Genomic DNA, 22,629 nt, shown 5'->3' on the forward strand with positions numbered 1-22,629 from the left:
AACCACCGTGTATCCCACGAAGCCCACGAACACATGCCCAGCGGCAAGCTGCGCGTCAGCAAACTTCCAGCCAGCCAGCAACTCGTCAGTACAGTAACTTCGGCGTTCGACCAGCCGCGAACTCCTGCCCTGCCGCTGCCAATTGTGTGCCATCTGTTGGGTTCTGGGAATCAGCTGCACCCTACGGGACTTTACCAACCTGCCTTACCATTGTCCCATCGCACGCCCAGCGGCAAGCAAGGCCACGTGGAGGAAGAGAGCGCGGCGCCGCCCGAGAAGCGGCGCCGGCGCGCAGGTTGTGACTTGCCGATGCAGGGGGGGTAAGAATGCCGCAGACACACCCCACCCTTCAAATTGAAAGAGCTTGACGAGAGCGTTCAGAATCCGCTTTCCGAATTTTGATCATGGTAGTAATTGCGGAGATATGGGCCCCCAAAGTTCAGGGTGGGGTCCCAAAGGTTTCGTCACGGTGTGCCGGAAACTTTCGTCTGGGCCTCATAAGACAGCCGGGCAAGCCCAGACCGTTGCCCAAAGCATGTAATGGATGCTTTTAACGGCTGGGGAACGTCAGGAGCCTACCAGAAGACGAAGGGCTACCGCCCGTCAACACATGTTGGGTTGGGATGTTGGGGTGCGATACGTCTCGCCTGACCAGAACGTGCCACAAGTCGCGGACCGGTGCTTGCGCGCCGGAGGAACACGCATGTGTATGTCCCATGCGTAGGTCAGTCTCGTAAGCGTGCTTTGCACGGGTGCAACTGAACGGCCGCAAGATGTTCACAACATGTTGACAACATGGCTGTGGTCAAGACGCGCCCGACGAACTTTCCGTGTTTACATGTTAATAGAGCTCGCTGTAAGCAGTCGTTTGGCACCATTCTGGAAGAAAGCAGAGGGGATTTAGGGGATGTACGGCACTGTACGGCACGGTCGGTCGTCGGTCAGGGGGGGTAGGTTTTGCGGGGTGGGGTCTGGAACTATTGTTCGTAACCCCCCCCTGGCCGATGTATTGTTAGCGGTAGTTGCTGGCAAGCATAGCACAACACAGTGTGTGGTAGGCCGCAGCAACGAGGAGTGTTGTGGCTAGGGGATTTCCTGCTGTTTGGTTGATTGCTGGCTGTGCTTTTGTTTGGCAGCGGGACGTGGCTGGACGCATGGCGGGCCGTGCCTGTACAAACCGACTTCGGCTATCTGCACGAGATGAGGGTGTTTCGAAACCTTCGGCCTTCGACATTGCACGTTTGCACCAACATGGCGTGGCGGGCTGGCGGCACAACCCACTTTCCCTTGTTCCTTTCCGCTGGGCCCTCCTTCCTCACGCCCTTGTATCCAGTTGTATCCAGCTGAATTGTATCTGGCATGACTGCATGAGTCGCACGCATCTGCCTGAAGTGCAGCTTTTAATCCTCGGCCAGCACATAAAAACCAAAAGCAGCCCCAGGCACTTTGGCCCAAGCGTTGTTAGCGCGGCGACCGCACTCCTGGACCGCACGACGTGCCCCAAGGGCAAGACATCGGGGTAGCACTGAATCCGAACGTAACCACCCCGGTTCCACTTGTAAGCTCAATGGGAGTCTTGACTTCTGGCAATGACATCATGTGTGGGGGGGGGGTTAGCGGGACAGGACCTGAGCCCGCCGAGCTGTGTCGGCCGTGGAAGCCGCTCCAACGCCGTCTACCTGTCCATCTTCCAGCCCGACCTTCCTTGCACCACATCGCGCAGACCTTATCAATTTCAGATACGCACTCTCTCCACATGCTCACGCTAATGCCCATCCTCACTGTCACGTGTTGGATGGAAGGTGGGGCTGACTGCGTTTGTCAGTAGACAATGGAGGACGTTACGACCAACCATCCATGTCCCGCAAGCACTATACAGAACTTGAGCATGAGCATATTGATACTTAGCACATTTTGAAGGGCCGCAATACAGAATGCCCATTCAGAAGAGAAGCATAGCTGGCCCAGTATGGCCCCTCAGATTGGGTGCCGTTGCGGGCATGGGGCGTGCCAAACCCGCACCCAATGACAGCCAGCACCTGTCCTGGACTAGCTTTTCATTCATTTAGGGCGCCTGCGTAGATGCATGCAATGACTTAGCGCGCTCAACCGTTTCACTGTACTCTGACCGCTCCATTTCGACTACCAGTTTTGGGCAGAGGAGAAACATGCTCGGCGTGACTTTCACAAGTCGCGCTGCATTGGAAGAGGACGTGGTGGACCGAAAGAAGGACAAGAAAGACAAAAAGGCAAGCGGCGACTGCCTCCACTCTTGCTCCGACTCACTCCAGCTGCTAAAACTGTTACGTCTTGTACATAGGACAAGAAAAAGAGCAAGAAAGATAAGAAGGACAAGAAGGAGAAGAAAGACAAGCGCAAGGGTAGGCAATTCTGCCGCGTTTTGCACCGTATGAAATGGTTATGGGCGTTTCCAAGCCTGACAATCGTGGATTGACTGCAGGGCAAGGCAGCGATTCAGACGGAAGCAGTTCGGATGGCGATGGTGCCGGTCCCGCGCGGGGAGGCTCCTCTGGGCCCGACGGCAAGCCCGGCGGTGACTCGAAGGGCGGTGCCGAGCAGCAGCAGAAGTCAGGTGAGCTGATGTAGCAGGGAGTAGGTTGGTGCATCCTGCTGGCGGAGTAGCAGCAGGCCGGCAAGGAGGTACGGGTAGTGCCAACTCTACCGCGGTACGCGTGCTGCGGGATCTTGACCCTGACACCCACTGGCCACTTCCCACCTTATGAAGGTAACATGCAGCTTCGCTCCTGCCTTGCCGCGGTTGCTTACAGGCTCGGAGCCGCCGTCAATTCAGCGCGAGGATTGGATGACCAAACCCATGAAGCGCGAGGGCCTCACACGGACGCAGCAGGAGGCGGAGGAGGACCGCAAACAGGTGTGGCGGGGAGACAGGGTATTTGGCGCGGTGAGGATGGGACCTGGGAAGTCCGAAACTCTGGAAGGCGTAGTGGTGTGGTTGCGGTTGCGCTGAAGCCCTGTGCCTGGTCAACGCGACCGGTAGCCACCGGAAGCCTCACTAGTAGCAGCCGCTTTAGCCGCAGCTACAATAACAATGGGAATGCTTTATTTCCATCTCCAGGAAGAGGAGGATAAGAAAGCCGCGGAGCCGGAAATCGTGGCGGGCCTGAAGATAATGAAGAAGCCGGAGCCCGGCTCGGCAGCTGGAGCAGCAGCAGCAGCCGGCGGCAGCGCGCCGGCAGGGGCAGCGGCAGCAGCCGGTGGCGGCGCGGGATCGGGCCGGCCGGCGGCGGGTGTGGTGGGCGATGGCGGCGCCAGCTGGCGGCTGAAGGCGCTCAAGCGGGCGCAGGAGCGGGCCAAGGCGGAGGGGAAGAGCCTCCACGAGGTGGGTGCCGGGGCGCCAGGGTGTAGATTGGACTGCGCAGCGCAAGGAAGCATAAGGAAGCACGAATGGCTGTGTCTAAATATGGTGTGTGTGTGTGTGTGTGTCTATGTGTTAAACATAAAACAAACGGAACAATTCCGCCATACACGCGCGCGCAGTTACCCACAAGTACCTACGCCAGCCACCGAGTGTGTGTGTGTCCGCGCAGGTGGTGGGTGATCGCTACGGCTCCGTCGCGCAGCTGACTGAGGACCTGTCCGCAATGTCGGCGGCGCATGGTGAGCTTGGACGGCGGCAGCGGCGGTGGCGGTGATAGGGTGGTGTTGGTGGAAATCCAGTGGAGCTAATCTAGTGGAGCACAGGCCGAGAGGGGTTTGTGCTTGTGTGGAGGCCGATTTGGGGGGGGGGGGCGACTATGCCATGGGCATGTAAGAGCAGGGCGCCCAGGGCTTGTGTGGCGGAAGGTTTCGTGATGCAGTGGTGAGTGCATTCCTGCGCACCCGTCCACGCACACCGTCCGCCTTGTGCTGTTACTGGTGCGGTGGTTACGCATGGCCGTAGCGGGGCGCCAACACGGTCAGCCGCTCCCTGGGACTCGAGGTTCCTGCACAAGCGGGCTTATCGATACCACACTCCGCACTCACGCGCTCTTCCGCCTCTCCGCCTGCAGGCAAGGCGCACCTGCGTGCGGCGGCGGAGCGGCGGCGGCAGCACGCCGACCCCGTGCCGCACTACCTGCAGGTGCGGCGGCGGCGGCGGCGGCGGCGTGTCGGTGTAGTAGCGGGATGGCGGTGTGGTGGTGGCGTGGGCCAGCTGGGGGATTCTGGCATGCAGTCCGTGCCTTACGCTCTTCTATCGAGCCGGAGCGTCTGTGGGGTGCCGTATCCGTCATGTCGCTGTGTGTACTGTGTGTCTTTCTCTTTGCTTAGCTTCGCGCGTGCCGCCTGCACCCTTCCTCCTTACCTGGCCCCCCGGCTTCTCCTCCCGCTGTGTGTGTGTGCGTGTGTGTGTGTGTGCGTGTGTGTGTGTGCGTGTGTGTGTGTGTGTATGTGTATGTGTGTGTCGCAGGACGTGGGTAGCGACCGCAGCAAGATGATGCGGCCCTCAGACGACACCTCGCTCTCCTGGCGCCGGGACAGGCCAGACAGGGAGCGCAGGGACAGGGACCGGGACGCGGCCGCAGAGGGCGCGGGCGCGGGCGGCAAGGGTGACACGGCGCCAGCAGGAGCAGCAGCAGCAGCAGCAGCTGGTGGTGCTGGTGGAGAGCACCGGGAGCGGGAGCGCGAGCGGCGGGAGGGTGACCGCGGTGGCGGCGGCGGCTCGGAGCCCACGGAGACGGGCCGGCGGGAGGGCGGCGGCCGCGGCGGCGGCGATCGGGACCGGGATCGGGACCGGGACCGGCCACGTGAGGAGCGTGCTGGCGGAGACCGTGGCGGCGGCGGCCGTGGCGGGGGAGAGCGGCGGGAGCGGGGTGACAGGGAGGGAGACCGGGGGCCTGCGGACCGGAGAGACCGGGACCGGGAGCCCCGGGACAGGGAGGGCGACAGGGACGGGGACCGGAGAGACCGGGGCCGCGACTGGGACCGCGGGCGAGACCGGGAAGGAGGCCGCGGCGGCGGCGGCGGCGGCGGCCGTGGCGGCGGCCGGGACGACGGCGGCGCGCCACGTCACTCCAAGGAGCAGACGGCGGCGCTTCAGCAGGTGGGAGCGGGGTTGACATGGTTGGGATGTATGTGTGGGCGTGGGCGGGGGCATGTGATGTGTGACGTGGTTGTGTTCACCTGGCTTCCCTCTGCGAGTGTGGGCTTCCTGCAAACAGCATGCCCTGCTTGCGCATCTGCTTGTCACTGAACCGCGCCCCCTTCTCTCCCTTCTTGCTCCGCCTTTCCTTCCTTCACACACTCCCCACGCCGCGTAGCTGGCCGGCGCCTTGAACCAGTTCCGCGACGACGGCTCCTTCATGGACCGATTCATGTCCGTCACGCAGCAACGGCAGCAGCAGCAGCAGCAGCAGGGGAGAGGGCAGCAGCAGCAGGGCCCCGAGCAGGAGCAGGAGGAGGAGGAGCAGGTGAGGCTGGGGAATCCAAGTGTCACACGGACCGGCACCGGTGAACATGCCTACGTGGCGCCTACGTGTTGGCGGCTTCGTGACTTGCTCCGTGTGCTCTGCTGCGACATGCCAGCCCTCGGATGCCCTTCAATGCCCTCCAATGCCCTCCAATGCACTCCCAGACGCCCTGCGTTGCTTGACTTCTTGTCTGCAGGGCGCGTCACCTCAGCGCGGGGACCACGACGACCACGGCCGTGATGATGGCGACCTGCGGCCGGGGCCCAGCGTCCGCGTGAAGCAGGAGGAGGGGGCGGAGGAGGGGGTGGAGGACGGGGCGGGGGCGGGCCCCGGGCCGTCCGGGGCAGGGGGCCGCGGCGGCATTGGCAGCGGAGGCGGCGGCAACCGCGCCATTGCGGCGATGCTTCGCGGGAGAGGGGGCTCCGGGGCGGCAGTGGTGGCGGCGGCGGCGGCTACTGGCGGCGGTGGAGCTGGGGGCGGTGGTGCGGAGGAGGCGCGGCGGGGGCAGAGTGGCGACGAGGGGGCGGCGGAGCCGCGGGCACGGCGAGCGCCGCTGTTCGTTGGCGGCCCCGGCGGCGGCGGTGGCGGTGATGACGACGAGCAGGGGCGGCAGGGCGGCGGCGGAAGACGAGGTGGCGGCAGCGGCGTGGCGAACAAGAGCGCTGCGGAGCTGCTGCGGGCGCGGCTAAAAGGCCTACCGCCGCCGCCTGCCGCGGTGGCGGCTGTCGCGGCCGCGGCGGTCGCAGGTGTCGTGAAGCGCGAGGAGGGCGGTGAGTGGTTGTGGGTTGGAAGGGCAGCCCTGCGCTGCATGTCGCATTCTGACGTGTCACCGCACCATGTGCGTTTGTGCCTGCAACATGCATGCACGTTCACTGGTGTGCTACTGCCGTGTTCACCCATCCACTCAACGGTCGGCCCGGCGCCCGCAGAGGACGAGCACGGCGGCGACGGCGGCGGCGGCGGCTCGCGGCGCGAGGTGGTGCAGCTGCCGCTGGTTGATGCCTCGGGTCGGGCGGTGCGCGGCGCGTTCGGTCGCGAGGCGGCGGGCGCCGGCACCGCCCCCAACGCCGGCAAGCGGGCGGGACAGAAGGCGCCTCAGCGCTACAACAAGGAGACGGGCGAGAAGGAGCGCTACTTCGCAGATGACGACAAGGTGGGAGCCGAGGAGCCAAGAGGGTGGGGGGAGAATGTGGGCCAATTCGTGGGGTCATAGGGGGGTATGCGGGGCAGCGCCCCATCCCGCACCACCACCTGCAACCCTGCAACCCCGCCACACACACACGACACACACACACACACACACACACACACACACACACACGCGCGCGCCCGCACCACCTCCTCCAACGCCCCTTCACCACCACCCCTGCCGCTTCGTTGACCCATCATGCGTGTGCCCGCAGGTGGACCTGGCCACCATGGTCCGGCGCGCCAAGTACGGCGACGACGACATGCAGCTGGACGAGCACCTGGCCGTCAACATAGCCAAGAAGAGGAAGTGCGTGACGCGGGCCTGCGGGGCCGCGGGCTAAACTGGTGTCTGAACTTCTTCGGCCTAACCGTTCTGACAGTTCTCTGTTCTCTTACAGCAACTGCTAATCCTCGCCTCTGGCTCAACTATGCAACCGTCCTCTCAACAACACCCATTGAACGGCTTCCCCCGCTCTCCAACCGCCAACCGCTGCCAACCGCCGCCAACCGGCAGGTTCCGCGCCAACGACCTAGACGCGGACGCCGAGTACGACTACGACGGCGGCATTGAGATGTACGAGAACAGGAGCAAGCGGGGGAACGTGGAGGCGCAGAAGTCACGGGATCGCAACAGACAGGTGAGGGGGCGGATGGGGCGGCGGCGGCAGACAGTAGGGGCGGCAGGATTGCATAGGCAATGCGGATTGAGGGGAAGGGCACTTGCGGGGACGAATGCGTGCGAGAAGAGTCTTTTGAGGGCATCGCGGATGGGACTGCTGAATTGAGCCAAGCGGGCGACTGGTCGGAAATGCAAGGGCATGCCACCGTCTTGCAGACTGTCAGCTGCGCCCAAGCTTTCACCCCCGTCTTGTTGCCTGTCCTTTCGCGTTCATTCCTTTCATGTCGCCGTACGTTTTGTCCAGGTGGCGGACCTGCGGCGCCAGTCTCAGGCGGAGGCGGGCTGCATGATGTGCCTCAGCAGTGAGACTGGGGGGCGGGAGGCTGGACAGGGCTGTGGGGCAGGACGGGAGGCTGGGCAGGCACAGGCACAGGCACGGGCACAGGCACGCGCAGGGCGGGGTCCTTTGCCTCCTGAGGTCGGGGCGGGCGGTTGGCGGTTGGCGGTTGGCGGTTGGCGGGGAGGCGGCCAGGGGCAGCGACACAGGCACGACATGGGCGGGGGAATGCGTACGATGAGGGCGTATCCACGATGTATACCCAAGATACCGTACTCGCCTTCCAGTCTGGCGTTCAGACACCACGCACCCGGTGTCACACGCGCCACGCCCGCTCATTTCCGCTCTCGCTGTCCGCTCGCCCCTCTCTGCCCAGACCCCAAGCGGCCGGCCTTCCTCACTGTGGCGCTGGGCACCTGCACCTACCTGTCCCTGCCCGAGCGGGGCCGGCTGGTGAGAGCCGAGGAGCGGCCACTCATGGGCGTGGACCGCCTTTTTCTAGGGTTTTGTGCCATGTGTGTGTGCCGTACGGTGCCGCACTGTGTCATGTTGTAGGTGCCTGTGCCCGCGGTTGGCTTACGGTAGTGTTTGGGGTGACCTGCCCTCGCCCGCTGCCGTGACGGTGCGGTCGACCCGCCAATCGCCACGCCCCTCCCATCCCCTCCTCGCCAAGTCATTCGCCTCTGCCGGGGGCGCGTCTCCTCTCTCCCCACCCCCCAAGATTGCCTATCGTCTACCATATCCTTAGCTTATCATGAATGTGGCCCCCACCGCCGCTCAGGTCCGCGGGCACTGCTGCATCTCGCCCGGCGAGCACCTGCCCTCCATACGCGGTCTGGACGAGGGTGCCTGGACCGAGGTGAAGAACTTCATCAAGTGCCTCATCCGCATGTGGGGAGCGCAGGTGAGAGCACGAGCGGGGAGGAGGAGGAGCTAACAGGAGGACCGAGGTGGGGGTTGGCTCCGGGTGCATCAATGCAACTCGCCACGCACCTTCTACAGCTTGGATTTGCCCCACCCCACCCCACCCCACCCGATGCGCCCGTTGTGCCTGCCTAACTCGCGCGCGCGCACACACACACGCACACATACACACACCGTCGCTTTACTGCATCGCATACACTCTCTTTGCGCAATGTTTTCCTTGTGCTCTTTAACACACACACACACACACACACTCGCTCGCATGCGCCCCTCAGGGCCAGTCCGTGCTGTTCATGGAGACGTACATGCTCCGGGGCGGCCGCCGCAACCACGCCGTGCTGGAGGCCTTCCCCGTCACGGAGCGGCAGCTGGAGAAGGCCAAGTGGGTGGCGGCGAGGGGAGAGGGGCGAGGGGAGAGGGGAGGGAGAGGGGAGGGAAGGGGGGAGAATGGGCGGAGGTAGACGGTGGGGGCAGGCGGGCGTGTGTGGAGGGGGGGACGTCAGACCGCGTAGCCAAGGTTTAGTGCAGGCCCAAAGGGCTGATCCAAGGCGGGGGCAAAACGTGGTGGCTGGCATTGTGGCCTCTTGGCCTCTTGGCCTAGTAGGCAAGCCTCGCGTTTCCTTGCCGCATCAGCCCAACACCACCCCGCGCCGCTCCGCCGTGCCTGGCCAAGCCTTCTAGCCTCCCTGCTTCTGCCTCCTGCCTCCTGCCTCCCTGCCTCCACACCTCCCGTCCACACCTGCAGGGGCTACTTCAAGAAGGCTCTGCTGGAGGCGGAGAGCGAGTGGAGCACCCACCACGCCAAAGCGGTCATCGACACCACCGCACAGAAGGTGGGGCGGCGGGCGGGGGGCGAGGAGGGGCTCTGCACGCACGTGGCAGCGGCACGGAATGCCCTCTGTCCAGCTAGTTGGGCTTACGAACCCCCTGTCTTTTCAGCACCGCACAGCAACTCCGCCCGTCCCTTGCCGCCTGCCCCTTGCCGCCTGCCCCACCTCCTTCCGCCTCTCCGCCCACTCCTCCTCACCCTCTTCTTCCTCCTCTGCCGCCGCCGCCGCCGCTGCCGCCCCTCAGGGCCTGCGCGAGTCCATTCCGCCCAACTTTCCCTACTTTTACGTCCAGGTGTGAGCGCATTGGGGTGCAGGGCATTGTGCTGCAGTGCGGCCGCCTGTATCTGTGTGTGGGTGTGTGTCTGTGTCATGTATGAAAGAGATGTGGCCGCACGTCTGTGCTTGTCAAAGGGATGGCTGTGGAAACCGCGAGACCGTGAGGTGGAAACAAAGCAACGCATGTGAAACGCTAGAAGCCTCGATAGTTAGTTGCCACTTTTCCGCTCGTGCGACGCGCTGGCGGGCCGCCTGCCTGCTGTTTACATGCTTGCCTGCTCCCGACTGACCCACGGACATATGCACATGTACGTCTGGCCCGCATCCTGCAGTTCGGCTACGGCGCCGGCTACGTGCACGTCATTGACGACGAGTCCAAGTTCGACCCCAATTTCGGCCGCCAGGTGCGAGTGTTAGTGTGTGTGTGTGTGTGTGTGTGTGTGTGTGTGTGTGTGTGTGTGTGTGTGTGTGTGTGTGTGTGTGTGTGTATATCATGGAGGAGGGGCGGCAAACGATTGGGTGAAGGTTGGGGCGGGGGCTTTGTGCGGCGGCTGTGTGGCGGTGGGCTGGCTGACTGCATCCGGACTCCCGGCAACAACCCAGCCACCCACCCCGCCGCCTTCCTTGATATCTCGCTCGGCCCCGCCCCCGAACCTCCTCACCTCCATCTGCTGCCTTCTGCCCACTGCCTGCCTGCTGCCTGCCCACTGCCTTCCGTCCACTGCCTTTCGCAGGTGCTGGTGGGCCTGTTGGACCTGCCGCCCGAGCTCACCCACGCCCGGCAGCGGGCAGAGGCGCCGGCGGCACAGCAGCAGGCAGTGCGCGAGTTCGAGGCGCTGTGGGATCCCTACGACTGGACGCGGCAGATCGACGCTTGAGAGGAGGCTTTGGAGGCTGTTGTACGTGTGCGGGAACGCGAATTGGGTTCTGGGGAGAGGCGGAAAGGTTGTGTTGGGGAGGAGGCAGTATGGGGCATTGCAAAGATGGTTGCAAAGGGGGTACAGGATGCACTGGGAAGGGTAATGCGGGAAGGTGACCGCTACTCCTTGCAGCAACGGAACACCCGCACCCTACTGGAATGACTGCTTGGTTGTTCGTGGTTGGAAAGCAATGCCGCTGGTAGTGTACCTGATACATGGGGTGCGGTCTGGAGTACAAGGTGACGAGACACCCCGAGCGTGCAAGTAAGCACGTAGAAAACATGGAATGCTGTCAGGGTCCGACTTGGATTCTCCTCCAAGGCTTTAACCCTGGTGTTGCTGCAAGGACTGCCGGCCAACGCCGCACGACCGCGCGTAGCGCCATGGCATGCCTTCGGAGCTTAAATTGCGCGCGCAATGCTGTCTGGCATTGAGGCACGTGCATGCCTGCGGTCCAGCGCTCTGCTGCTCGTGTAACGGATGGAGCTTGCAGAGTTGCCGGGAACTGGCGCCCGGGGGCCGGTAGGTGCGACGGATTGACGGAGGCGGTTTGCCTTCCGGCACCAACAACTCTCTGCATGCTGCCCAGCACATCCCTGTCGTGACAGCTATGCAGCTATAGGCCACTCACATACCGTTCTACCGGTATCAAGGCTGGGCAATCGACTCTCACATCCAGCGTCACCATCCATCAATACCGTAACCCATGCATCTGGTCTCTGCATACGGACGTACCATTCGGGCTCCCTTTTCCTGCCTGTTTTGGCCCATGCTTGTCATACTGTCGCCCGGCCCCTGCTTTGCTGCGCTCTGTTTGCATCTTCTCTGGCGTGTGTGTATGTGTGTGCAGTGTGCGTGTCTGTGTATCTGGTGCTATGATATTGCCTGGCCAGGCGCCCGGATGTAGCAGGATTCATCCGCAGGGTTATTCTGTATTTGTGTGTTGTAGAACTTCCGTGTGCACCGGAGCATGAGGAATGCGCATCAGCAGACTACCAGCCTGCCTGCTGCCAGCAAGTCAGCGATGTCTCGGTGTAGTAACTCCGGCGTTGTACAACCCTCGCAATCTTGCCTGACGTTGCAAGTAGATTGCTGGGGTATGGGAATACACTACGGGACTACGCCAAACTGCCCCTTACCCTGTCCCATCGCAACCGATGCATCTGGTCTCGGCCCTCTGGTTCGTCAGTGCACATACGTACGATATACATTGCACATGGCTTGTGCCCATTAGTTACCGGGCCATCAAGTCTTTCTTTATACACATACGGTATGTGCCCCCCCAAGCGACCCAGCCACGCATTGGGCCCCAGCCTCGTACTGTGGTTGCACTTCCTTCATCACAAGCTCGGCATTTCACAGAATGAAGCGCTTTTTCCTGCAATATTGATATTTCCATCGTGCAAGGTCCCCAAGCCGCTTGCAAACATACAAATAGGGCGCCTGCCGTCATGTCGGTCGCCTTGTCTGTTTATGTGGAGCAGGGCAGGCCGCAAATGCATTGGCGGCCTGCCCTGCTCCACATAAACAGACAAGGCGACCGAGACGACGGCAGGCACACGAGCTGTCCTTGCGTTGGAAACACGCTGCCCTGCTCCATCCGCAGCCGCGCCCCTTCCACCGCCGAGCCCCAGCGCAAGCCCAAGGCTTCACGCGTTGAGGCTGCTCCCGGACAGTCCAGTGACGCACTCCCGCATCATGTGGTGCTTGCCCTCCGCGGGCACCAGCTCGACCTCGCGCTCCTGCGGCAGCGACAGCCCCTTCACGCGCGCCAGAGCGATGCGGCCTTCCAAATTCAGCGGCGGCGGCTCCCCCGGCCCGAACACGCCTGCAGCCACGGCGACGTTGTACACGTACGCCAATATGGTGCCCGCGCGCTGGAGCTGCGCGCGTGCCGCAAGCAGGCCTGCGCGCGATGTAGTGACAGGATCATGGGACCTGCAGGTTCAGGCTACGGCCAATACGAAAAGCAGCAGGCCTTGATAGTTGTAGAGATCCCAGGCACTGCTCAACAGAACAAGAGATGCGGAAAGGTGCACTACTGGCGCGCGCACGAACGGAACGTGAGTACTGCCACACACGCCAAGGTTGAATAGTAGCATTAAGGCCTCAGGCACGCCGTGCGTGTTGCTTGAGCGACAAGTTCGGTAACGACGGAACCTGAACTCACCGGACTTATTGGACTTGGCCTCCAACATGATCAGCGTCAGCGCTCCGGCACTACCGCCCTCCCGCCGCACAGCCAGCCCACCCAGCTCTAGCTGCGTTACAGGCGGCATGGAGCCCGTGGCGCCGAAACTGCTGCCGCCGCCGCCACCGCTGCCGCCGCTGCTCGCGCTGGCTGCATCAGCGGGCGGCGGCACGGCAGGCTGCAGTGCCGACAGCACCAGCATCGAGGCCGGACCGTCACGCAGCATGTGTGGTAGCAGCAGCTTGTCAGCTTCCACCTGGCGGGCGGCGTCCAGCAGCATCATGGCCGCATCAAACGGCGCCATGCACGTCTGAGCGTCGGCGTCGCTGTCGCTGTCGGCGTCGCTGTCGCTGTCGCTGCCGTCCTCACTGTCGGTCGGGTCCGCGCCACCACCCTGGCTGCTGCTGCGCAAATCAAAGGACAACGCGGGCAGCTGGTTTGTTAATACAGGTATATGTGGAACGTGTTGCACGCACGCGAGCAGCAGCTCAATTAAAGGGTCAGTGACTCTCAACGCTATTGGAAAACGTTATCGCTGTCTGTACTTGCTGTATATCCACTGCATCTCACCCGCCGCCAACAGAGCTGCCGTGACGGCCGCGCCGGGTGCCATCGATATAGCGCCGCGCGGCGCCCAGGGCTGCATGGGCTGCAGCTGCGCTGCCAGCGTCCATCCCGGGGCCTGCTGCCGCGGCCAGCTGGTCTTGCAGCGCACGGAGCGCCGCCAGGTGCGCCTGAGGTATCATCAAGCAGGGGATGAACATGTGCATCTAGGCCTACATTCAGGGCGCGTGAAACATACAAGAAGTCGCTAGGTTGGGCGCAGGACGCCGGGACCCTAAAAAACCCTCTCCAACTAGCAGCTAGCAAGCGCGTGCGGGTGTTCCTTTGTGCGTCTTTGAAATACGTACCGTAGCTCGTACCTACCTGCTCTTACTTCTGACGACCTAAATTCATCTCTCGCAACAGCCAGTAATTAAACGCCCGTGCGTTTACCTGCGCGATGGCTGCGTCGTGTGCCGCCGCCGCCGCCGCGCGCAGCGGGGTCAGAAGCAGCAGCGCCGGCAGCGCGCTCCTGCAGGAGGTCCTCCAGGTCAGCGCAGGCCCCTGCAGTGAGGTGCTGCACGGCCGCCCGCAGCCCGGACAGGTCCTGCGCGCACGTGATGAGAGGTGGTGGTCAAGACAAGACATGCGCGCATATGCAGAGGTAGGTGTAGCCCAGGCGGCTTAGCTAGTTGCGCTCGTAAGGGGCACTGGGCACATCTATTGTGTAGCCGGTACCCCCGCCACCTTGAAACCGATGCCAAACTGAGCGGCCGCCACACGCAGTAGTGTGGTGAAGACAATCTAAACAGCTTGATGCACACCCGCCACCACCTTACCTCCGCTGCACGCACGCTCGCTCCCACCGCACACCTACCATTAGTCGCTGCACAACCGCCGACAGCGCAGATTCCTTGCCAGCGGCGGCGCTTACGCCCCGCATGAGCGGGGACAGCGTGCTCTCGATCGGCGCCATTGACCTGCTGCACGTTCTGCTGCACCCTGACGCCAACCTGCTCCTGCAGCTTGCTGGCGGCAATGGACTCCACGGCTCCGCTCACGCTGTCCGACAGGCCAGTGAGCTCGGTTTGCATGCGCTTCTGCCCCTTGAGCAGCTGCGCCAGCACCTTCCCGTGCCCCAACAGCACCTTCCCCTGCTCCACCTGCACCTCCCCCTGCTCCACCTTCATCTTCCCCTGCTCCACGTGCACCTTCCTCTATCTGCTCCACCTGCACCTTCCCCTGCAGCAGCTGGCAATGGCGCTGGCGGGAATTCTCAAGAAGTCTTCGCTGCTGTATCTCTGAGAACTCCCGCCAGCGCCATTGCCAGCTGCTGCAGGGGAAGGTGCAGGTGGAGCAGGGGAAGGTGCAGGTAGAGCAGGGGGAGGTGCAGGTGGAGCAGGGTAAGGTGTAGGTGGAGCAGGGGAAGGTGGAGCAGGGGAAGGTGCTGGCGCAGCTGCTCAAGGGGCAGAAGCGCATGCAAACCGAGCTCACTGGCCTGTCGGACAGCGTGAGCGGAGCCGTGGAGTCCATTGCCGCCAGCAAGCTGCAGGAGCAGGTGGGCGTCAAGGTGCAGCAGAACGTGCAGCAGGTCAATGGCGCCGATCGAGAGCACGCTGTCCCCGCTCATGCGGGGCGTAAGCGCCGCCGCTGGCAAGGAATCTGCGCTGTCGGCGGTTGTGCAGCGACTAATGGTAGGTGTGCGGTGGCCGGCAGCTGGTGACCGCGGCCGACAGCTGCCGTTCACGCGGCTCCGCAGCCAGGGCGGCAGCTGGCGGCAGCAGCTGGTGACAGCTCCCAGCGCCGCCGCTGTCATGGATGGGACCGTCCCTGTCGCGCATCCCATCGAGCCCCGCTGGCTCCTCCTGCACGTGCAGACTTTCACGTGTGCAGATGCACGAACATTATTAATCAGCCTCCGTACTCGTACTTCTCCTACCTTTTTACTCGGGTCCCTGTACCGTATAATCCATACCACATGGGGGAGCAGCGCACCACAACGACAGCCTTCCCAGCCTTCCCCCTGCCGCCGAGCCACAGTACTCGCTGATATGTAACAATGGATCAGCCACTAAGGAGTGGCGGCTAAGGGGCGAAGCAGGCGGTGTTTAGTTGATGAAGCTTGGGTGCATGCGGAGGCATTAGCATGCTGTTAAGCAAGGGCACAGCGGCGCAGCTTCTTTCTGCACGCGTTGGGCACTGCTGGAGGCTAGATAGATAGACTGCGCTCGATGAGCGAGCGACAATATATATCCAGATAAGCTTAGTCTAAATCCCTACGCTGCTGAACCCTTACTTCCTGATAGATAGTACGTACGGTAGACAGACGGGCGGAAGGGAGACAGTCTGACACGCCCACCCATCCAGCCACGCACGCACCTGGTGCCATGATGTGCCGGCGGCCGACTGCTGCCGCTCATGCGCCTCCACCGCCAGCGGGGCGGCAGTTTGCGGCAGCGGCTGGCGGCTCCCACCGCTGCCAAGGTCGTGCGGGTGACCGCCATGGAACGGGTCATTCCGCGGCGGCTCCTTCTGCACGTGCAGACGTTTATGAATGCAGAGACGTGATGAGTGAAGTACGGGACGGATGCCACCTGTAAACATTTATGTTTGCATGTGCAGGAGCAGCCCAGTTCGACCCGTTTCGTGGCACGCAGTGGTCACCCCCACGATAGCGGCCGAAAAAGAAGCGGCCCAGGAACGGAAGGCGCACCAACCCCCGCCCTGCTGGCGGTAACTCCGCACAACTCCCTGCTCTTGCGGTAACTCTGCTAGGGGAGGGAGGCTGTTACGCGCGGGGAGGGAGGTTCTTGTTGCGCCCGAACGTCCCAAACCATCGCCATAACCCGCCCCGAACCCACCCCAATGGTTTTGGGCAATGTTGTACAATACCAGCCGTCTGACGTATGACCTAGTACATTAGAGTAGTTACGCCAAAACACACACGCTTACAACGCTCTTGGTACCACGCACACAACCAAAGCCCCTGCCTGCCGACATCGCTCTAGCCACATACCTGATACGCGGCGCTTGTCGCCGGCGGTGCAGGGCTATCAAGCCAGTTGAGGCCGGTGTCACCACCGCAGTCTCCGATCCCGCTGAGGCAGCGTGTGCTGCAAATGGTCGATGGCCCTGCAAGGTAGGGTGTACGTGGAAGCAAGGTTCGCAAATGGGTCGCCGCCACGCGCAAATACACATGCTGGTCACGAAGTCAATATGTGTACTGGGGTCGAAGTCCACAGCCTGGCTGTTGGCTCTCCTGAGCTATGGTGTTTAGTGGTTATCGCAACTTAAGGGCCAACAACATGTCAAATTGCAGCCAAGCCGTGCCCCACTCCAGATGCCCGCCCAAAAGGCGGCTGGTTTGGGGTAGGTTGCGGCTAGAACCCAAAGTGAAGACTCGACGCCAGCCCAGGAGCGGACACGCTAGCCTGCTTAGTCCCTTCCCAAATATATAGATGCATAAGGTATCCGTGTGGATGCCGCCGTGCTGGTGATACTTCGCTCCTCATGCACCTCCCTCGGGTTGCGTGCATGCAGGCATGCATGTATGGCTGTGCGTGTGTGCTTGGACGACAGTGCGCGTACGTCGTTTGCGCATACATGCAGAAGAGTGGCTGGGAGAGTGCCTACCTGTGCGCGTGCGCAATCGTGTGCAGATAGGCCTTGCATGTGCGGTACACGCGTGTTGGTGCTTGCGCCCAACACTGTGCCACGGAGCTCACCTTTGGGTTACGCCGATGATCCACTTGAGCGTCCATCGTGTTGACACACCTGATGAAAGCAAACTGTGACGTCAGATTTGATGACGAAAGCTCGAGCAGGCCGGCCATGTTGAAGGTTAAGTGATGCGCGGTCGCCACTCACCGCCGCGCATCATGGCGTGAGCAGGTAATACAGCGCGATAGAGCTTTAAATTTGTCCGGCGGTGCTGCTAGAGCTGCAATCAAGTTCTCAGCTCTCAATTTAGGGCTGCCTTTGGAACCTCGTGAACGCCCGTTACGCGGCACATTGTGTGTGTTTGTCTAAGTGAAGTCCGTCCAGTATGAATGCGAGATCCCAGCATCCGAGGTCGTCGTCCACTCGTAGCTGGCAACACCATCGGGACAGTCATATTGCGCGTGAGTGCCGACAGGTCACCCCACATGAGGTCCGCCGGCCTCCATCCAAGCCCCGGCACCCCGGCATGCCTCCATCCAAGCCAGAGGTTGGGAAAGTTGGCTGGTCAAGGCAACTGGGGGTTGGGTCTGGTCGGACATCTGGGTTCCGGTGGCATGTTTGCTGCCCCGCCCATCTTGTTTGCGCAGGCGACCCCCCGCCGAGACATCCCGGCTGCCCGGCCCACAAACGAGGCCCGCCCCGCCCAAGGCAAGGGCATATCGAATTGCCTAAATGTTGTCTGGTCGGGCGTCTGGGTTCCGGAGGCATCCTGGCCAGCTCCGCTGGGTCGAGCTCCTCCATGTCCAGGCCCACTACTCCCTGCACCAGTGGCACTGTCACTCTGCACAGCTCCACGTACGCGCCACGCCACCACCACCGAGGAAGGTTAGGGACCCGTTGGAGATTTGGCTCAGCTGCTTGCGCTAGCGGTGCTTTACACACGGTGCAGCTACGCTGCCTGGCACCTGCCACGGCCCAAACCTGCCACGGCCCAAACCAGCCGCGGCCCAAACCTGCCACGGCCCAAACTGCCACGGACACGAGCGACACTGGCAGCGTGCCAGTTGAGCGGTGCTCGAACCGCCGGAGCTCCAGGTCGTCCGCGAGCCAGCTGGTGTTCTGGCCGGGCATTGTAGAGGTCTATCGTTCAGCAAATTGACGCGGGTGGCTCCAACGCGCACACACGCTAGTTGAGATCGCCGTGTGTACGCCATCTCCTCCCACAGCCCTGCCTGCTCCTCCGGAGGGATGCAGAGTATGTCGCTACCGCCCAGCAGCTGGGCACGCGATGTGGTCCGGAGCTACTAATTTGGGCTCGCCTGGGTGCAGGGGGGGCAGTAGGATATCGCCCCAGGGGGCAGGGGCGGCAGTAGGATGTCGCCCCGGGGGGCAGGGACGGCAGTAGGATGTCGCCCCGGGGGGCAGGGACGGCAGTAGGATGTCGCCCCGGGGGGCAGGGACGGCAGTAGGATGTCGCCCGGATGGACTAAGGATTGCGCCCGCACGCACTAGCGATGTCACCCGGACGCACTAGCGATGACACCCGTGGGGTCACGGACGACTGAATCAGGGGGCGGCACCAGCCAGGATGGGCGTTCAAGCCACTTGCGATGCATATAGCCCAAGGGGTCACAATGATTACGGCTGCTTTATCATCCAGGCAATTACAGCATCCGGGCCACACAGCCCCTGCCGAGCAATTATCTCTGCTGTTCCACAGCAGTTCACGGCTACCGTATGTCCAGGCCAATCAAGGGGCCGCACGCAATCATCCAGCCGCGAGTCTGGTTCGCACAGCCTCACCGCCCCTTACGCGCAGTACTCTCTGCTATTGCACAGCCATTCACGGCACCTTTATTCAGGCCAATCGACCAGAGCATTTCCATGCCGTGCACGTGAGCGCCGCACACGCGCCCAGCGCCGTCCCAACGCAGGCAATCATCCAGCCGCGAGTCTGGTTCGCACAGCCTCACCGCCCCTTACGCGCAGTACTCTCTGCTATTGCACAGCCATTCACGGCACCTTTATTCAGGCCAATCGATCAGAGCATTTCCATGCCGTGCACGTGAGCGCCGCACACGCGCCCAGCGCCGTCCCAACGCAGGCAATCATCCAGCCGCGAGTCTGGTTCGCACAGCCTCACCGCCCCTTACGCGCAGTACTCTCTGCTATTGCACAGCCATTCACGGCACCTTTATTCAGGCCAATCGACCAGAGCATTTCCATGCCGTGCACGTGAGCGCCGCACACGCGCCCAGCGCCGTCCCAACGCAGGCAATCATCCAGCCGCGAGTCTGGTTCGCACAGCCTCACCGCCCCTTACGCGCAGTACTCTCTGCTATTGCACAGCCATTCACGGCACCTTTATTCAGGCCAATCGACCAGAGCATTTCCATGCCGTGCACGTGAGCGCTGCACACGCGCCCAGCGCCGTCCCAACGCAGGCAATCATCCAGCGGCATGTCAGGTTCGCACAGCCTCACCGCCCCTTACGCCCCCATGCAATACAAGCATTAGTCCGCACACATATCTGTACACTTTACTTGCTTTAGTCTTGACTTGCGCCTCCCTGTTCAGGTGCTGGGCTTATCGCACGGCAGCGCCCATGCATTAAACCCTGGCACGCTCCCAATCGCACTGAAATGCTCCGCAAACTTTGCGGCCTCTGGCCCCATGTACACCACAACACTTCCATGCGGATTCTGTCTCCCTGTTCCCCACTGCATGCCATTGCCGCTGTCTCTAGGTGCGATCTCCGGCCGGACGAATGCTAGCCGCTCGCCAACAAAGCACACGGGCCATTGTAGGACTCCTCTAAACCAGTCGTAGCCAACCGCGCTCTTCAGCAGTAAGACGGCCTGCTTGACATTGCCTGCCTTGTACTCACGCAGACACCGGCTGAAGAACAGCCCCTGCATACTCTCCCCACCCAGCGTACCAAACGGGGGATTTATGAATACGTTACCGTTCCACTCGTTGGCCTCGTTCAGGCCGTCCACGGCAGCGTCGTAGTACACCCGCGCACCTATCCGCCCATTCGCAGCCGAGGAAGAGCACGGGTCCAGGTCAATGATACCAGGGGAAAACACCTCCCTCACTAGCTCTATGATATGCGCTGGTGTATACCACTCTTGTGAAGCACTTGTTAGGAAAACGGACTTGGCATGCGCGCAAGTGTCATCAGCACCTGTCGCACTGCCCTGCGCATCTTCCTCACACAAACCATAAGGCGCCGCAGCCCCACAGGAGCTGGTGGTTGGCCCATCACTGAGTGCAGCATCCGTGCGCGGCGAAACAGCTCTGACACATTCCTCCACTAGCGCACCAGACAGCCGACGGCCGGTGGTGGCCGCCCTTTCACAAGCCATTGATTGCCCACACGCGCTCAGCCACGCCTCTGTCACAACCTAGCAATGGCCGCACCTGCCGCTCACAGGTCGGCCAGGGTACGCCCTCAGGCAGTGAACGCAGCACACGCGCAGCACCCACCAATGCAGTAGCATGTCGCATGCCGATCTGCACACGTCCTGACTCTTCTACGTACTCACGGAAACTGCGGCACCCAACCTGCTCGTACAGACGGCCGTCCACAATGTCCAGCAACGCACAGCATGCTGTCACAAAGTACTGCGCCGCTGCGGACGTGAACGTGCTTCGACCGTGACATATGTACGCTGCTCACGCTATGGAACTGTGCGCGGCTGCCATTGCCACACAGTGCCGACCGCGGAGGCTGCTTCGGACACAGACGAGGACGCAGACGACAGTGCGTGGCGGCGCGGCCAGGTAGTCCCGGCACGCGATGAGGAGGCGGAGGAGGTGGTGCCAGAGGCTGCAGCAGGCGGCGGTGCGCTTGCGCCAGCCGCCCCGCGGCCACGGAAGCGGGCCGCGCCGGGCAGCCACGCTGACGTGCTCTGGTTGGCGCTCCTGGAGCTTGCCCGACGCTGCAACGCGTTTATCTACCGCCAGTCCCGTGACCGCACCATGCGGTTTTGGTCTACTAACGATGAGTTTCTTGAAATGATTAACGCCCTTACCAAAGCGGAGCAGGACCACCTGTCGGACAACGACTGCGTGGTGGTGCTGCAGAAGACCAAGGGGCTGCTGCGGGCGAGGCTGGCCGTCGTGGAGGGCATGCTGGCACCTGGGGGGCGTGACAAGAAGCTGAAGCGTGCCCGCCGCATGGACCGGCAGAAGGCGGGCGGCGTGGTACAACTCCGCTTCCTGCAACCCATGCCGCCGACTGGTGAGAGCCTGGCGACGGAGACTTGGGTGTGTATGAAGCACGGCAACGTGTCACATGTGAGCCACGGATAAATGGGGCGGGCAACAAACAAGCCACGTGTGAGCGGATACGACTGCACATTTCTATGCCAACCGTGATACCTCCCACTTGGTGCAGGTGATGGAGAGCTTGCCTACTTCATGTCGCACAAGATGACAGCGCGGTTGCAGAAGTTGGACGTGGCAAAGGTGGCCATGGTTGTGTTCCTGGACAAGAAGCTGGCCGTGGACGGCGAGAAGGGCGGTCGCTACGCTGTGGACCCCGACCACGCCAAGGTGGGGACGGTGGCGGTACGTCTCCATTCCTTCCTCCCTTGCTCCTGCAACCATGCCTGCGCACAACAACGAAGATGAACAAAACAAGGCGCCTTAGCATGTACTCCTTGGCATGTACTGCTGTTTTGCAGGAGCTGCGCACGTACTGCCGTGAGGCGGGTGCGGTCCTGGACTGTGCTGACGGGTATGATGCGGACGCGGAGGCCACGGAGGCAGCGGCGGCACCTCCACCCCAGTCGGCCAGGCAGCGACAGCAGAAACTCAAAGCGCGGGTGGATCCCCGCGCGCTGCAGGAGGTGGACGATGTGCTAGCTGGAAAGGAGCCGCGCTTAAGCTCTCGTGGCCGGCGGATCGTGCCCAGCGAGAAGGCGCGGCAGGGAGGGCCGTGATGCTGCTCTGGGACGTATGTGAGCGGGAGTGTGTACATATTTGCGACGGACTGAAGGAGAGCGAGTGTGGGTGCCGTAGTTGTTACCGCCCGTGCGTGCCTATGTTTGCGTGCGGAGTGAGGTGTGGGAGTGAAGCGTGAGAAGAGAGGAGGGAAGAGGGGAGAGGAGAGGCGGGGAGAGGAGGGGAGCAAGGGGAGGAGGGGAGAGGAACGGAGACTTCTGATCACGGCAGGGCAGGCAGTAGCAGTGTCCTGTATGCGCCCATGAAACGCCGGGTTTGCACGATGGATCTCGGGGCATTCCAGACTGGAGAGATAGCTAGACATAGAACAAGACGAGGGGACTCAGCCCCACGAGAGGACCCAGCCCCACGAGGCGTGGCTGCCGCAGCTTGCCTGCACGCCTGCAGCAGCTTGTGTAAACACATAAACAAGGGGGAACAGTGAACATAAGGGCAGGGAATGCAGGGAGATAGGGATGTGGCTGCCGCCCGGACAGGATGTGGCTGCCGCCCGGACAGGATGTGGCTGCCGCCCGGACAGGATGTGGATGTCGCCCCGGCAGGATGTGGATGTCGCCCCGCCAGGATGTGGATGTCGCCCGGCCGGGATTGCGCCCCTGCCCCCACGGCAGCTATAACCTATGGCACCCGGACCGCCGAGGGATAGCTCGCGGCTTAGGATGTGTGCCCAGGCCCCTGTCGCTGGATTTGTTCCGCGAGCCTGGTCTGCATCCCTCTGGCTCCTCCCCCGCCTGCTAT

The 22,629-nt window shown here is 62.5% G+C and overlaps 3 protein-coding genes across 3 annotated transcripts; 2 read left to right on the forward strand and 1 right to left on the reverse strand.

Moving 5' to 3' along the window:
- Positions 1 to 1,899: 1,899 nt before the first annotated feature.
- On the forward strand, positions 1,900 to 11,015 carry CHLRE_17g741550v5 (uncharacterized protein). Its single transcript, XM_043072657.1, has 21 exons — positions 1,900 to 2,249; positions 2,321 to 2,381; positions 2,462 to 2,593; positions 2,790 to 2,893; positions 3,098 to 3,361; positions 3,570 to 3,639; positions 4,032 to 4,102; positions 4,430 to 5,062; positions 5,280 to 5,429; positions 5,626 to 6,199; positions 6,359 to 6,582; positions 6,833 to 6,927; positions 7,135 to 7,258; positions 7,544 to 7,601; positions 7,953 to 8,029; positions 8,358 to 8,480; positions 8,776 to 8,882; positions 9,246 to 9,333; positions 9,575 to 9,622; positions 9,939 to 10,010; positions 10,341 to 11,015. Exons 1-21 carry the CDS (start codon positions 2,169 to 2,171, stop codon positions 10,482 to 10,484), a joined length of 3,300 nt encoding a protein of 1,099 aa, XP_042915116.1. The 5' UTR covers positions 1,900 to 2,168; the 3' UTR covers positions 10,485 to 11,015.
- A 458-nt stretch (positions 11,016 to 11,473) lies between these two features.
- On the reverse strand, positions 11,474 to 17,329 carry CHLRE_17g741601v5 (uncharacterized protein). The gene is made up of 11 exons (XM_043072658.1): positions 17,128 to 17,329; positions 16,986 to 17,034; positions 16,277 to 16,392; positions 15,640 to 15,792; positions 14,755 to 14,806; positions 14,274 to 14,456; positions 14,100 to 14,146; positions 13,714 to 13,867; positions 13,288 to 13,451; positions 12,697 to 13,121; positions 11,474 to 12,432 (listed from the first exon to the last, which is right to left on the reverse strand). Exons 2-11 carry the CDS (start codon positions 17,019 to 17,021, stop codon positions 12,176 to 12,178), a joined length of 1,587 nt encoding a protein of 528 aa, XP_042915117.1. The 5' UTR covers positions 17,022 to 17,034; positions 17,128 to 17,329; the 3' UTR covers positions 11,474 to 12,175.
- A 3,580-nt stretch (positions 17,330 to 20,909) lies between these two features.
- On the forward strand, positions 20,910 to 22,302 carry CHLRE_17g741650v5 (uncharacterized protein). Its single transcript, XM_043072659.1, has 3 exons — positions 20,910 to 21,166; positions 21,323 to 21,480; positions 21,612 to 22,302. The coding sequence occupies exons 1-3, from the start codon at positions 20,941 to 20,943 to the stop codon at positions 21,867 to 21,869; spliced, it is 642 nt and encodes a 213-aa protein (XP_042915118.1). The 5' UTR covers positions 20,910 to 20,940; the 3' UTR covers positions 21,870 to 22,302.
- The last annotated feature ends 327 nt before the right edge of the window (positions 22,303 to 22,629 follow it).

Source organism: Chlamydomonas reinhardtii, chromosome 17, assembly GCF_000002595.2.
Source record: "Chlamydomonas reinhardtii strain CC-503 cw92 mt+ chromosome 17, whole genome shotgun sequence".
NCBI lineage: Eukaryota > Viridiplantae > Chlorophyta > Chlorophyceae > Chlamydomonadales > Chlamydomonadaceae > Chlamydomonas > Chlamydomonas reinhardtii.